At 51.2% G+C, this 15985-nt stretch overlaps 1 protein-coding gene across 1 annotated transcript; it reads left to right on the top strand.

Moving 5' to 3' along the window:
- The first annotated feature begins 9998 nt into the window (after positions 1-9998).
- On the top strand, positions 9999-15721 carry NDUFV1 (NADH:ubiquinone oxidoreductase core subunit V1). Its single transcript, XM_055415366.2, has 10 exons — positions 9999-10181; positions 11258-11340; positions 11414-11584; positions 12316-12499; positions 13248-13437; positions 14194-14406; positions 14531-14697; positions 15003-15084; positions 15311-15456; positions 15569-15721. The coding sequence occupies exons 1-10, from the start codon at positions 10110-10112 to the stop codon at positions 15653-15655; spliced, it is 1395 nt and encodes a 464-aa protein (XP_055271341.1). The 5' UTR covers positions 9999-10109; the 3' UTR covers positions 15656-15721.
- The last annotated feature ends 264 nt before the right edge of the window (positions 15722-15985 follow it).

Raw genomic sequence — 15985 nt, 5'->3', positions numbered from 1 at the left:
GATACTGCATGCTGTGCGGTGCAGCCAAAAAAAAAAAAAACAACTCAGGATTTCTCTTGTACGAGGATAGCTACTATTATCAGTTATTAGAGAGATGATAAAGGAGACTCTCTATTAAATTTGGAACATCTGACGGGGGAAGGAGGCCCAGTGGTTTATAATGTTGCAGATGGTGTTCCTACAAATCTTTCAGAATCCCCTCAAAGCCACAAAAAGCATAAAAAAGCAAACACACACTCCATCTCTCATGTTGGCAGGAAACATCTGAAGTGTTTATAGTTATGAGCTTCTATGCACCAAATAACATACCCTGACTTTCATAAAGAGAAAGCTGATGGGAAGATAGAGACTGAGACATCTGGAAACAACAAATGTCAAATTCTGCAATAAAGAAACGGAGAAGGCACCGTCCTTTCAATTGTTCTTGGGACATTTACCTCAATAACTATATATCATGGCTCAGAGAAAGTTTTACAACATTCCAGAGGGAGCGAAAGAAACAGTACAGACAACAGTATCTCATTATAAGTGATAAAATGAAAAAAAAAAAACAAAAATCAAGAAACACAAAGACCCTAATGTTTATAGATATAATATTTATATTTATAAGTATATTTATAAATCTCTCTTAAACTGACATGTCAAAAAAGAAATCAAGGGCTTTCCTGGTGGCTCAGTGGTAAAGAATCCTCCTATCAATGCAGGAGACATGGGTTTGATCCCTGAGCTGGAAAGATCCTACATGCCACAGGAGCTGGGAGAAAATCCCACAGCCTGGGAGCCACAACTACTGAACCCACACCCTAGAGCCGCAGTAAGAGAAGCCACTTCAATGAGAAGTCTTCACACTGCAATGAAGACCCATCACAGCCAAAAATAAATAGAAATAACTTTATTCTATAAGTAAAATTTCAAAAAAAGGAATAGAAATAAAAATGGCAGAACTTCTAGAAAATGATAAAGAAGCACATCAGGAGCCTGGTCTCCTTGTCTTGATCACTCCAGCTTTATAATTAGTCTTACTGTCTGGCAGATCTCCCCTCAATTCTTTTGTTCATCTTCAAGATGAGGTTGGCCATCCTGGGCCCTTTGTTCTTCTATATCCATTTTATTTATTTAAAACAATATTTATTTATTTATTTGGATGTGCTGGATCTTTAGTTGCAGCCTGCAAACCTGGGCCCCTGCATTGGAAACACGGAGTCGTAGCCCCTGGACCACCAGGGAAGACCCTATATCCATTTTGGAATCAGTTTTCCCAGCTCCATGGAAAGCCTTGATCGGATTTTGATTGGAATTGCAATGAGCTTGTAGATTAACTTGGAAAGATGTGACATCTTTATGATATTAAGTCATCCCACCTGATAAAGTCTCCTGAGCAGCTGCAGTACTGGCTGGAGGCAGAGGGAATGGGGGATTCGGGAAGGAGGAAGGAAGCCATAAATACTGGCTATGGCGTCATGACCGTTGCAGCCGCGGCGCCCCTGACCATGTGTCCTTCGTGGCTCTGAGTTCTGTATATTGGGAGGAAATTGTCTTTGGAAGGTGCAAAGTGGTCATGGGAGGAAGAACATGTAACAGAAGATGAACGGCTCAGTCTGTTTCTAATAAACACTCAACAGGTTTTGCTTTTTGCTGATTTATAAGGTAGGTCCTGGCATTTCTAAAGACTGAAACTTGAGTCTCGTATTTCTAACGGCTTGGGATTAGTCAAGGGGTGTGTAAGCTCTTCCTGGTGTCTGTCATCCCAAATAGCAGTCAAGGGCAACATGGGGCAAAAAGGAACCTAGAGCTTTCGTGTTAAGGGACAAAGGGGGTGTAGGCAGAACGCCAAGGGGCAACTTAAAGACGGGAAAGGGGCTGACACGGAGACCCCGCAGACACCTCGGCCTGATCTGCCGGGTGTTGAGTATGCTTCTGCTGCCAAGGAGGTGTCAGGGTGGGTGAACTGAGGGGACTGCATTGATCCCTGGGACTGAGACTTCACAGGTGCTCCCTGATGGAGGCTGCAGATGGTGCCCAGGGCTTCAGGATCAGCATTAGCCAGAGAGGGACCCTGAGACACTGGCCGGCTGACAGGTTCTCACGCCAGGACCAGAGGGTCTGCGGGGCATGTTCGGGCACTCTGCCCTGGAGAGCAGGGAGGGAGGCTGGGTCACATGAGCCGTCAATTACGCTGTTTGCACTTCCCTTGTCCTGTGTGTTCCTCCCCAGTGAAGGCTGATTGACTTTACTTTCTCAAGTTTAAATTAGTGGGGAAAAAATAGGGAGATATCCAGTTGAAGATATTAGAGAAGAACCTAAGATTCACCCTTTCCCTCTCAAAGAAACAGAGAAGGAAATAAAAGTGTTAGTAATGACATTCCAATCACACAAAAGTGAACAAGGGAATTCTGTGTAGACTCGAAATAAGGCTCTCTTTGAAGGAAAGAAATAGGAAGAAACCCCCGGCCTGGAGTGGGAGCTGAAACCTTGTGACTTAGCCAGGAAGTGGGAACAGAGCCAAGCTGAACGCACAGGGCTTGGGGCCAAGTCTTCCGTCTGTAACCAGTGCTGGTGAACAAGACTGAGAGCCTTCAGTGATGGAGGCCAGGTCTCCACCAAGAGCATGAAGCATGGTGCCAGAAATGCCCTCCCTGCCAAGTCATAAACAGGGCCAATCCAGAAAACTGGAATGCAGAATTTGTGATAGAAGTAAGTACAGAGAGACGCAGTACCACCTGTTTTTGTTTCAATTCAGCAGGAGGATAGATGTATAGATTAGCTTTTGCTGGAAAAGGAAATTTCCATCTGAGTGTTAAAAATGTAAGGGAAACCACTAAAAATAGAATTAAAATGTATAACTTTGAAACCAGTACTGGGGAAGAAGGGAATAGCCCAAAGAAAACTCAATTAATTCAATAGAATTTCAGAAAACAGATGAAAAAGAAATCAAGAGAAAGAATGCTAAGTAGAAAACATAAAATAATATGGCAGATATATGTTCCAGTGGAAATACCAATAAATGTAAATAGGCCAGACTCTTTTTAAAAGACAGTGACATTGGGTTAAAGTAAAACAAAATGAAAATCTAATTATGGGTTGTTTTTAAAGTCATCCCTAAACAAGAGAAAAATGGAAAATAAAATGAAAAAAATCCCAGGGATTTCCCTGGTGTTCCAGTGGCTAAGACTGTATTCCCAATGCAGGGCTAACAGGTTCTATTGATGGTCGGGGAACTAAGATCCCTTCTGCCAAATGGCACAGCCAAAAAAAGAAAGAAAGAAAAGAAAAACCCCACATACTAATGAAAAGAAAGCTTAGATAGCAATAGTAGTATCAGAGACCCTAGACCTCAAGGCAAAATCATTAAAAGCAGAGAAATATTTTATATTAGAAAAAGGGACAGTCCATGAAGAAAACATTCTTTAAAATACATAACTGGCTCAAGGAAATAAACAAATGGCCATAAAAGAAATGGAAACAGTGGTCAGATCACCCCCAAGCAGAGGCCCAGCTCCAGATGGCCTTATGGTGCGTCCTAGTGATGCTTCAGGAGATGATGACTTTTAAAGGAGATCAGTCCTGGGTGTTCATTGGAAGGACTGATGCTAAAGCTGAAACTCCAATACTTTGGCCATCTCATGCGACGAGTTGACTCACTGGAAAAGAGTCTGATGCTGGGAGGGATTGGGGGTGGGAGGAGACGGGGATGACAGAGAATGAGATGGCTGGATGGCATCACCGACTCGATGGACATGAGTTTGAATGAACTCCGGGAGTTGGTGATGGACAGGGAGGCCTGGCATGCTGTGGTTCATGGGGTCGCGGAGAGTCGGACACGACTGAGCGACTGAACTGAACTGAACCCTGAGAAAACTCCTGCAATGTATAGGCAAAGAGGGAAAGGGGCACACCACAGCTGTCAATCCAGTGAAAAAATGTGACAGCATGACCGAAAGCCTTGTCCCTGGAATAATAAAAAACGAGAACAGCATACACAGAGCGCTTATAATGATCAGGGCCCTGTCCTAAGGACTTCACGGAGATTAAAACAGGTCACCACTGTGACTAGTCATGAAGCACAGAGAGGTCAAGAAACTTGTCAGATGCCAGGCAGCTGGTAGGTGATAGAACCCAAGATCCAAACTGTTCTCTTAGTGACTTCACTCTGCCACCACTTTAGGTAAAAAGTAACTCAGTAGATTAGGGAAAAGATTGATGTAATTAAGAAGAAAGAAGAAACACAATATGATCATCTCAGATGCAGAAGCATTCAGTGAAACTGAGCCTTAATACAATCAAGGTCTCTATCAAAAGCCTCAGCAAACTTCATACTAACAGGCTGTCTTGACATCATACTTAGCTTTTTTTCCTTTTGACCACACCCACATGCTTGTTGTAAAATAATAAATGGGCCAAAGTCTTCAGGATATTTACAATCCTGCCCAACTGGAGGAGAAATCCATTTCCAAGGTGCCCTGGGGCAACGAATAAAACCACGCCCAGATCTGGTAGGGCAATCCTAATGTTATTGCCCAGATCCACCCTCCTCCGAACCCCACAGTTTAGAAATAAGTTATTGGGAGGTTCAAGGTCACACCTCTGACTGACTAGGGAAGAAGATGATCTGATTATCGCTATTGATTGTTTAGTCGCTAAGTCCTATCCAACCCCATGGATTATAGCAGGTTCCTCTGTCCATGGGATTTCCCAGACAAGAATTACTGGAGTGGGTTGCCATTTCCTCCTCCAGGGGATCTTCCTGACCTGCATTTTCTGCATCGAAGGTGGGGTCTTTACCACTGAGCCATCAGGGAAGCATCTAGATCTGTGACAGAAAAAGGAAATAAAGGATGTTGGAGAAAAGACTAGGATTGATGCTCTTGTGAATATTTCCAGACTCCAACTTTATCTAGAAAGGTTTTTAGGTGTTATTGCTTAGAATTCCATCTCCTTTTGCACCTGCGTCGGTGGTTCTTTCCTGCAGTCATTCTGCTTTCATTTTCACGAGTAGTTATTACTAATTAGTAGGGAAACAGACACTTACAGCAGGAATTCTGTTTCCGAGCTGCCAGTTAAAATGTGCTGGTCTAAGGACATCTAAAGGCACATGAAGCGAAAAGGAGAAACAAAAATTCTAACAAATGGAATTGGGGATTTCAATATTAAGCCTTTACCGCTCCCATTAAAGTTACACCCCATATAAGGAAGCTCTGTTGTTGTTCAGTAGCAAAGTTGTGTCTGACTCTTAGCGATCCCAATGGACTGCAGCACATCAGGCTTCCCTGTCCTTCACTATCTCCCTGAGCTTGTTCAAACAAATGTCCGTTGAGTCGGAGATGCCATCCAACCATCTCATCCTCTGTCATCCCCTTCTCCTCCTGTCCTCAATCTTTCCCAGCATCAGGGTCTTTTCCAGTGAGTTGACTCTTCGCATCAGGTAGCCTACTATACTATTCAGTCTTATTCTGAAGCTCTTAGTTGATGAAATAAGAAAAGAAACTAGAACCTGACATTAGAAAGGAATATGCTAGACTCATCATTTCTCAGCAATACAATCATCAGCACAGAAAATAGAAAAGCTTCAATGGACAAACTTTCTTATGGGGAATTCCATTAAGGGTTCCAGATGTAAAATCAACTAAGGCGAAATAATGGTGTACTAAACACAAGCATCCACAGCTCAATGGTAAAGAATCTGCCTGTGATACAGAAGACACAGGAGACATCAGTTCAATCCCTGGATCAGGAAGATCCCCTGGAGGAGAGCATGGCTACCCATTCCAGGATTCTTGACTGAAAAATCCCATGGACAGAGGAGCCTGGCAGGCTACAGTACATGGGGGCACAAAGAGCTGAACACAACGGAAGCGACATGACATTCACAAACAACAGTCAATTAGAAAATGTTATCAGAACAGAGATCACAAAAACATCCCATAAAATTCCTATATTTTAAAATGTGTAGAATTTTTAAAAATTCTAAATGCTTAGTGAAGGACCTAGTAGATCTGAAAAAAATGAGATCATATCACATGGCTGGATGGGAAGACTCAATAATATAAAGAAGTGGATTTTCTGAATTAATCTAATCCAGTGCCTTTAGCCGAACATTCTTTAGGTGTTGTGTCAGGCACTGCTCACTTACTTTCCCCAACCCTAACAGTGCTCTTTTAGGATGCATGCGATCCTGATTTCCCAATAGAGGCATGGGTCATAAAATTACACAGGAAGTAAGTGGTGGAAAGCAGGATTTTGAATCCAGGTCTTTAACCTTGATGCTCTGGTGTAACCTGTAGATAATTAGGTTTCTAAATCTATTTGTAAAATGGACTACTCTCAAACCCAGTTTTGATTGAAAAAGCAGGGTGAAAGATCATTTTATAGTTAGACACTGTTTCTACAAATAAAAAGCACTAAACACTCATTTTTCTGCAGGAAAGTAATGTACAAACAAAGTTTTTTTTTTTTTTAAGGATTTAAGATAATATTGGATTAGACAGTATTTGGCTCTGAGGTAGAGGCACTTTAGTTTTTTCTTTTAAAGTCTAAATTTTTAAGGATCAGTATATTCATATGCTGGGAAGATTCCCTGGAGGAGGGCATGGAAACCCACTCCAGTATTCTTGCCTGGAGAACCCCACAGACAGAGGAGCCTGGTAGGCTATAGTCCATGGGGTCAGAGTTGGACATGACTGAAGCGACTTAGCACATATTCATATGCTACTGTGAAATGTTTTTTAACCATTTAGAAAACAGTGGAAAGAAGCAAAAATAATAATGGGGGGATTTCCCTGGTGGTCCAGAGGTAAAGACTCCACACTTCCACTGCAGTGGGTACAGGTTTGATCTCTGGTGGGGCAATTAAGATTCTTCATGCTACACAGCACAACCAAAATAACAAAAATACTAATAGGGACTAAGTCAGGGCAGTGAACACATGTGGCATGCATGCTAAGTCGCTTCAATCGTGTCTGAGTCTTGGCGGCTCTACAGGCCATAGCCCACCAGGCTCCTCTGTCCATGAGATTCTCCAGGCATGAATACTAGAGTGGGTTGCCATGCCCTCCTCCAGGGGATCTTCCAGACCAGGAAGGCCAGTTCTTTACCACTAGTGCCACCTGGGAAGCCCCTGAAAACATGTTACAACTTTCTTTTGTTACTACTCTCTTTTTGCTATTTTGTATTTCTTAAATTTCCAACAAAGGAAAAGCATCTAGTTTTCTCACTTTCCAAATATAAAATTAGATTACAATATTGAGTAAGCCGCCACTGGGAGAAGCTCTGTCCTGGGGGTTGGAGAAGAGGGAAGATCAGATCAAGCTGTGGTCACGCTGGTCCCACGGCAGTAGTTGTGCAAGAGTTGTGTGAAGTGGTAGAAAAAAAGCTTCCTGGGAGGTGACATCCAAAGGGATCCTCTGGGGAGGAGGAGGCAGAGGAGGAAGCGGAGGAATATGGAGTCCCAGGTGCAAAGCCAGCTGGCCTGGGCAGAGCCAGTCGAGCTGAGTTGGGCTCTGAGTGCCACACCAGGGGGCTTGGGTTTCTTCTTGAGGACACAGGGAACCACGACGGGTCTCAGGCAGGGGAGGAGCAAGACGGATTCCAGGTTTACAACAGTCCTGCTAGTTCCACGGTGCGAAGAAGCGATTGCAGGGCAAAGACGTGAGGCTGGGAGACCTCAAGGAGGCTTTGTAAAATTCCAGATGAAAGCTGGTGGGTCATGGCTGTGGGGCGGGGCCTGAAAGCATGGGAATGGGGTGTGCTCAGAAGGCAGGGCTGGCAGGATGCAGTGGGTCTGGGGACAACGAGGCATCCCGGATGCCTTCCAGCTTCTGGCCTGGGGGCCGGCAGGGGAGACGGTGGCATAGGATGAGACAGCCGAGAGCCAGGGTTTGCCTTAGGAGAGGTCTTCCTGGAGGAGGTGACACCCAGTGGAGCCTGGCAAGCGTGGGCTGTGGATGGGTTGGGACTGAGGGTCAGAACACCTCAGGCCGAATTCTGGCCGCTGTGCTGTCCTAGGCAGGCCACTCTGCGTGGCGAATACTCTCCGTCCTCTTCTGAAAACAGGGGCTTGTCGTTCCTAGGCTCTGGGTTGAGGGAGGATTAAGGAGATAACACACGGCAAGTGCTTGGCACTGAGCCTGGCGCGGGATGATCTGGGGGCCCTGCCTGTTGCTCTTACCCCATGCCCAGCATCGCCCATCCGCAGCATCGCCGGGCTGCCTTCTCCCCACGGCTCTGTGTTCCCCTGACCCAGTTAGGCAGGGATGAGGAGAGAATCCACCCTCCGGCTCCATCCTGCCCCGCCTCTGCCACCCCAGAGGGAGGGATCCATGGACTCAGGTCTGAGCCCCGGATTAGCTGTGTAATCCCCAGCCCTGACTGGACAATCTCTTTTCCTGCCCGGGAGAGGGGGCCTGGGGCTGGGAGTCAGGACTGATGGGCCCTGGCCCTGGGGCCGCCCCACCCCTCTGGGAACCCTCAGACAAGGTGCCCCGGCTCTTGCCTCTTCTTTTGGAAACACCACTGACACCCTGCAGGGACTGTCACGTGTGTGCCAGTTGTTCTATGTGTCTGCTGTGTCTGGGGCGCTCTGCAAAGGAAGAAAGGCCTGGGTCGGTTTCCAGCTCTACACGCAGCAGCTTCACGCCCCTGGACAAGAGATGAAACCACCATGACCCTCCCTTTTCTTCGTGGAGAAAATGGAGTTAACAGTATCCGGGGCTACTGTGGGAAATATATGAGAAATTAAGGGCCTATTACTTTGTAAATAGCACATTTCTTGAAAGATAAGAAAGGATGGGTCTTCCTCAGCAGTCCAGTGGCTCAGAATCCGCCTTCCAATGCAGGGGACCCTGGTCCAGGAAGATCCCACATGCATGGGGTAACTAAGCCGCCCATGAGCAGCAACTACTGAAGCCCGAGTGCCCTAGAGCCCCTGCTCCAAAACAAGAGAAGCCACCACAAGGGAAAGTGAGCCCTCAACTAGAGAACAGCCCTGCTTGCTGCAACCAGAGGAAGCCTGTGTACAGCAAGGAAGACCCAGTGCAGCCAAAATAAAAAAATAAGTTAATTTAATTTTTTTTAAAAAGGATGACCACAGGATAAGAGAATTGAGGAGCTGGGGAGAGAAGACTCAAACAGACATACTTATCTTGGAACTCAGAGCCACAGCGTTCCAGAGAACTGACAAATTGATTAAAACGTTAATCAAGCTTCGGAGACTTCAGGGGAAGGCGAAGATCAGAAGATCTCAGGTCACAGGAGCCTGGTGGTGGGGGGGTGGGGGGTGGAGGGGGTGTTGGGGACAGAAACACCCTAAAGTCCCAAGCGGAAGAGGTCCTGGGGAGAAGGGGGGTGACGTGGCCTGGGCCAGAAGACCCTGCGCGGGAGGGGCAGGGTCCTTCCATCCAGGCCAGGGCCAGGTTGCCAAGGCAGCGGGGACCACGCCAGGATCTTGAGCAGCAGCGCCAAATGCCAAACTCTCCGGACCCGCGCCGCGGGAGGGACGGTGCGGAGAGAGCAGCAGCACTGGGGAGAGGACGGGCCGTCCGATGACCATCTCCACCCTCTTGGCCTCACCCCAACCTAGGACTCTAGACATCCCTCCTCTGGGAGACTCTGCTGCAGACCCCCTGCCTGCCCCGCCTCCCTGCTTCCCTGAGCTCAGGGGTGCCCGCGGTGGGTGGGGGTAAATTCACAGTCTGACAGGGCTGGGACAGGGCCAGAGCAGTACAAGGCAGGCAGGAGGGTCCAGCTGCATAGTGGGCTCAAAGGCTGAGAGTCCGGAGGCAAATGCGAAAGAGCAGAGCCGGCGAGCAAGACAGTAAATAAATGCCAGCCCCGCGGCAGGAGAAGGCAGGCCGATGGACCACGGGACTACATCTCCCAGCAGCCTCAGCGCCAGACAGAGCACTTCCGGCCTCTCCGCGCTCCCTCGAGGAGGCGGGGCCAAGGGCGGGGCGGGAGCGGCGCGGGGAAGTTGGGGCGCGCCCGGGCGTCAGGGCGCGTGTGACGTTCTTCCTGTGCGCCGCCTAGCGTCTCGGTCGTGCCGGGTCCTGAGCCTCAGAGCCGTGAAGGTGACAGTGGGAGGTGACCGGCTTGCCTCTCCCCCACCCCGCCCCGCAATGCTGGCGGCACGGCGGCTGCTCGGCGCGTCGCTCCCCGCGCGGGTGTCTGTGCGATTCAGCGGCGACACGGTGAGGCCCGACCTGGCTTGGACCAGGGGCGCTCGCGGGCCGGGTCTCGCTGTCGCGTCTGCGCGCGCCATCCCTGGGTCCGTAGTGCCTTCTGGAGAAGCCTCTCATCTCCCCCTCTGATAGGAAGGTTGCCAGTGTAGAAGGGAACGGGTCCCAAACGGGAGGCTGACTCTCTCCTGCCCCTAGCCCTCCGGCTCCTTGGCTTCCCCTTAAATAACAATGCGCGACCTAACGGAAAATTTTGCAGGTGGCAAAGCGTCCTCGTCTCATTCCTTCCTCGCTGCAACCTTGTAGCGCGTGAAGGGGTCATTGCCCCATTTTACAGATGCAGAAACAGCTTTGGAGAGGGCCGTGCGCCTCCTCATTCCTCGTTCAACGTTCTGCTCCCTGTATTGGCTTTTAAGGGGGTGGGTGTCTGGAAGCCAGGCCCCCTTAGCCCTCAGCTGGGGTTCTCTCTGTATCTCGTGAGATTCCAGAGCCATTTCTCCTCAACAGTTTTATTCCGAGCTGGTCTCCCGCCATCATTTTGTGTCCCAACCCCAGTGAATCATTCCTCTTCCTTCAGAAAATATCTCCAGCAGAGTTTAGTCATATAAGCAAGACTTTGGCCAAATCAAGTTTTGGTCCAGCAGAGCCAGACAAGTAAATAAATGGACATGACATCACGCTGGGCTCAGGGTGGTAGTCTGTGCTGTGGATCCTGTGTGCGCTTTGGCCACAGACAGACCCATGCTTAGATTCCACCTGCTCCTTCAGGCTGTGTGCCTTTTGTAAGCTCATTTTGCTCTGAGTCTTGCTTCCTCTTCTGTGAATTGGAGGAAATCATTCCTATCTCAGGGTTATGAGAATGAAATGAGATCTTGGATATAAAAAGCTTAGCCTAGTGCCTGCTAACAGAAAGTGCTTACTAAGTGGTGATGGTATTTATGACGTTGTGAAAGGTTCTGAAGCGTTGGCCCCTGCCCTCCTCCCAGTCCAGCCCTCCTTAATTAAGGGACCCAAAAATCTGTAGCTCCTGGCCTGGCCCCTCATAATCCCAGAGGTCTGCTGGGCATACTGACGCTCTGTGTCCCCAGACAGCGCCCAAGAAAACCTCCTTTGGCTCACTGAAGGATGAAGACCGGATCTTCACCAACCTGTATGGCCGCCATGACTGGAGGTGAGATGGTGCCCTTAGGCTGGTGGGTCCCCAGGCAGGGCCTCCTCCTCACTGCCTTCCCCACCCTGTCCAGGCTTAAAGGTGCCCAGAGTCGAGGTGACTGGTACAAAACGAAGGAGATTCTGCTGAAGGGGCCTGACTGGATCCTGGGTGAGGTCAAGACGTCGGGCTTGCGGGGCCGTGGAGGTGCTGGCTTCCCCACTGGCCTCAAATGGAGCTTCATGAATAAGCCCTCAGATGGCAGGTGTGTGTAGGCAGGCAGAAATGGGGTTGCACCTTGGGGCAGCTGGGACTTACCTGGGCCTTGGGGCTGTTTCCTTGGAAACCAAGAGTGAATGAAGTGGGAAAACCTTACCAGAGCTCCAGTAGCAGGGACTCGGTTCTCTCGTTTTCCTCAGGGGAGTCTTGAGGGGCAGCAGAGTCTCCACAAGATTTTAACCCAGCAGACTTAATTGATCAATTCCTGGCTCTGCCATTTAACTATATAGCTTTGGGCAATCTCCTCGCCTTTCTGAACCTCAGTGTTCTGTTCTGTAAATGTATATCGTGTTGTGCAGGGATTAAAGAGATACTGTGCCTACCAACTTTTGGCCTGCCCTTTGGTCTGCATGTAGAAATTAAATGATAAATGTCAGCTCTGTCTCCTTTTGGCTCCAGAGATATGATGGAGGTTCACAGAATGCTCATTGTGACCAAAAGCAGATTTGGGCTCTTGAGAAAGCACTGGGAGAGGCATTTGGGCTGAGTAGAACCAAGACCTTGCCGGTGGTCATAGCTGCCCCACTGTGGACTAGGCAGTGAGCTCCCCGTCTTTGGTGGTGAGCAAGCAGAGCCCTGGGAACTTGTTGGGAGGACAGAGAAGGATTGGCTGTCAGATAAGACCTGTTTGAGGTTTCTTGGTGGAGTGGGGTGGCATACGGTTGAAAGCCTGACCCTCGTGGCCCTGTGGCGTGACTGACCTGCTGGCCCCCGCAGGCCCAAGTATCTGGTGGTGAATGCAGATGAGGGGGAGCCGGGCACCTGCAAGGACCGAGAGATCATCCGCCACGACCCCCACAAGCTGGTGGAAGGCTGCCTAGTAGGGGGCCGGGCCATGGGCGCTCGCGCTGCCTACATCTACATCCGCGGGGAGTTTTACAACGAGGCCTCCAATCTGCAGGTGGGCAGGGGGAGGGCCAGGTGCTGAGTGGGCACTCACATGCCCCAACCCAGACAGAGTTCTTCCTAGGTTCTCGTGTGGGAACTATCTGGAGTCGCGCTGGGAGGGTGGGGATCTCTTGAGCTGGCCTGTGTCTTGAGTGGGACGTGCACCCCAAAGCTTCCATCTCGTTCTGTGTCCCAGAGCCTCAGCCTGGGAGGTTTTCCAGGGCTCCTGAGGTGGGGGTAGGCTGGGCATTTTTCCCGAAGGGTCAAGAGGTCATGTCAGTAATTCTCAGCCCAGTGATGCCTGTAGTAATTGGTCCAGGGCCAGAGCCTCACCTTTCTATTAGGTTCATAACCTGGCACATGGTAGCATTTTGTGTGTTATTACATATTTAAAAATCATCCTCCAGGGTCTTTTCCTCTTCTCAGAAGCAGTACTCCCTCATTGTAAAGACAGGAATCCACACACACGCCAAAGAAAAATCTCTCGTCGACTGACTACTTAGAGAAACTAGTTGTTGAAATTTCATCATTTTCTTAAAGTCTTTAAAAAATACTTATAGTTGGAGAATTTGTTAAATGTTGCACAAGTAGCACACACATTGTGAAAGTCCCCACCCTTCTCCTGGCACATCCTCTGCCTGTGTCCAGAGGGAGCCTTGGCCCTGGACCGTGGTGATGTGCTCACTGGGCCTGTACCCCCCCTCCCACACGCAGTGGTCCTGGGTTCGTGGGGACCATGTCCATACATCCCTGTCTCACAGGTAGCCATCCGAGAGGCCTACGAGGCTGGTCTGATTGGCAAGAATGCCTGCGGCTCCGGCTACGATTTCGACGTGTTTGTGGTGCGTGGGGCCGGGGCCTACATCTGCGGGGAGGAGACTGCGCTCATCGAGTCCATTGAGGGCAAACAGGGCAAGCCCCGCCTGAAGCCGCCCTTCCCTGCAGACGTGGGTACGACCTGGCGCCTGACCTCATCCCGGGCCTTGTCCTGTGGAATCCGGGATCTGGCTTCAGGTCGCCACTGGTCATTCTTGGGGAATTTCTGAGTCCCTTCTGCACTGGGGGGCCTGACACCGAGAGTAGGTGGGGACAACATAGAGGCTGCACCAATGCTCCCGGAGTCTCATCCTGCCCCAGGGCACAGGCCACACACCCGGGTGTGCTCCAGCCCCCGGGAGCTTGGGCAGGATGGTGGAAACGCAGCACAGCTGGAATCGGGCTCCCAGGGACCAGAGTAACATGGGGGTGGAAGCAGGGCTGTTTGCTACAGAAGCAGACCCTGGACAGATGCCACATCCAGGAGGCCTGCCCCAACTGTCCCCAGCCTCCGGCAGCCTCTGATTTGTTTCCTTTTAAAAAAAAAATATATATATATATGTATTTATTTTGCTTTTGGCTGTGCCGGGTCTTCGTTGCTGTGCAGGCTTTTCTCTCCTTGTGGCAATCGGGGCCACTCCCTAGTTGTGGTGCACAGGCTTCTCATTGCGATGGCTTCTCCTGCTGCTGAGCACAAGCTCTAGGGCGCGTGGGCTTCAGTGGTGGAGCTCCCGGGCCCTGGGGGACAGGCTCAGTAGCTGTGGCGCACAGACTTCATTGCCCCTCGCACGTGGGATTGAAGCCATGTCTCCTGCATTGGCAGGTGGATTCTTTTCCACGGAGCCACCAGGGATGTGCCATCCACCAGGTTCTCATCCTCCTTCCCCACAGGAGTGTTTGGCTGCCCTACAACTGTGGCCAATGTGGAGACGGTGGCCGTGTCCCCTACCATCTGCCGCCGTGGGGGTGCGTGGTTTGCTAGCTTCGGCCGAGAGCGCAACTCAGGCACCAAACTGTTCAACATCTCTGGCCACGTCAACAACCCTTGCACCGTGGAGGAGGAGATGTCTGTGCCACTGAAGGAACTGATTGAAAAGCACGCCGGTGAGGCCTGGGGCCAGACAGCGGGGTGGGCGGGCCCCAGGGGCCTGGGCTGGGGTGGGGGCTGACAGGTGTGCCGGCCCCCTCCCTGACCATCCATCTTCTCGGGGACTGACTGGGGCCCCAGGGGGTGTCACGGGTGGCTGGGACAATCTCCTTGCTGTGATCCCTGGCGGCTCGTCCACCCCGCTGATCCCCAAGTCCGTGTGTGAGACGGTGCTGATGGACTTCGACGCGCTGATACAGGCGCAGACAGGCCTGGGCACAGCCGCCGTGATCGTCATGGACCGCTCGGTAAGGAAGGGCTGCCCATGCTCCCCACCCAGCCCCTGCCTCAGGTCAGCCTGGTTGGTAACCCGGCCCAGGCTTCTCATAGACACCCGCCAGTTCTTGGGTCCCAATTCCTGTCACCCGAGATACAGGGAGGTGGGAGAGGCTGGGGGGCAAGGCTTCTCTCGGGGGAAAGCCCATGGAGCCTGGCAGTGCAGGATGCCTGGGGTGGGTGGAGGTGGCCAGAGCGCTGCTGGAATCGGGCGGGCGTGCCGCCAGGGGCTGAGGCTCAGGCTCGGGCACCTCCTCACTGCGCCTTGTCTCCGCAGACGGACATTGTGAAAGCCATTGCCCGCCTCATCGAGTTCTACAAGCATGAGAGCTGTGGCCAGTGCACCCCGTGCCGCGAGGGTAGGCGCGCTGGGCAGGCTGGGGGTTTCTCTGTGGCTCATGCCAGGCCTGGGTGGGGCACAGGGCACAGGTGGCGTGGGCTCTGGACCCTGAATACACTGCTGCGGGTACCCAGCCTGCTGTGGCTTCTCTCAGCACCCCCGCCCCATGACCCGCATCCCTGGAGTTCCATCCCCCTGCCCTGGCCGGAGGGGTCAGCAGGCCGTCTCTTGCTGCCCCGGTGCAGGTGTGGACTGGATGAACAAGGTGATGGCCCGCTTTGTGAGGGGAGACGCCCGGCCAGCGGAGATTGACTCTCTATGGGAGATCAGCAAGCAGATCGAGGGCCACACCATCTGCGCCCTGGGCGACGGGGCCGCGTGGCCCGTGCAGGTATGCTGCCCCGCGAGGGGCATGGGGGGTGAGTGCCTGGGTATGGGGGGCAGCGGGGCTTTCAGACCCTCCCTGCTTCATACCGCGCTCCCTGCACCCCCTCCCACCCCAGGGCCTGATACGACACTTCCGGCCGGAGCTTGAGGAGCGGATGCAGCAGTTTGCCCTGCAGCACCAGGCCAGGCAGGCTGCTTCCTGAGCCCACGGGGCTGGTGTCCGTCTGTCTGGACGGCTGGACAATAAAGCTAGCGATTCCCACCCTCTCGTTGCATCTTCTCTGTGGCCTTGCTCATCTGCACGCTGCTGCTGCAGCCCCTGATTCACAGAGGCTTGTTTCTCAGATGGCGGGGGGACTTTGGAAGGATCGATCAGGACAAGGTCATGATGGGAATTAACACCTTGAGTCTCTGTGTGTCGACCTGTCACACACTGTGCATGCTCAGTCATGTCCAACTCTTTGGAACCCTTTGGGCTGAAACCCACCAGGCTCCTCTGTCCAGGAGATTTTTTCCAGGCAAGAATACTGGAG

Source organism: Moschus berezovskii, chromosome 25, assembly GCF_049115385.1.
Source record: "Moschus berezovskii isolate FMDL1 chromosome 25, NW_MosBer_1.0, whole genome shotgun sequence".
Lineage (NCBI taxonomy): Eukaryota > Metazoa > Chordata > Mammalia > Artiodactyla > Moschidae > Moschus > Moschus berezovskii.
This window is presented reverse-complemented; position numbering and strand designations above follow the sequence as displayed.

Coding starts and splice junctions, on each gene's coding strand:
- NDUFV1 (XM_055415366.2), top strand. CDS start 10,110: ATGCTGGCGGCACGGCGGCTGCTCGGCGCGTCGCTCCCCGCGCGGGTG. Junction 12,500..13,247: donor ACGAGGCCTCCAATCTGCAG/GTGGGCAGGGGG, acceptor CCTGTCTCACAG/GTAGCCATCCGAGAGGCCTA. Junction 15,457..15,568: donor GGGCCGCGTGGCCCGTGCAG/GTATGCTGCCCC, acceptor CTCCCACCCCAG/GGCCTGATACGACACTTCCG.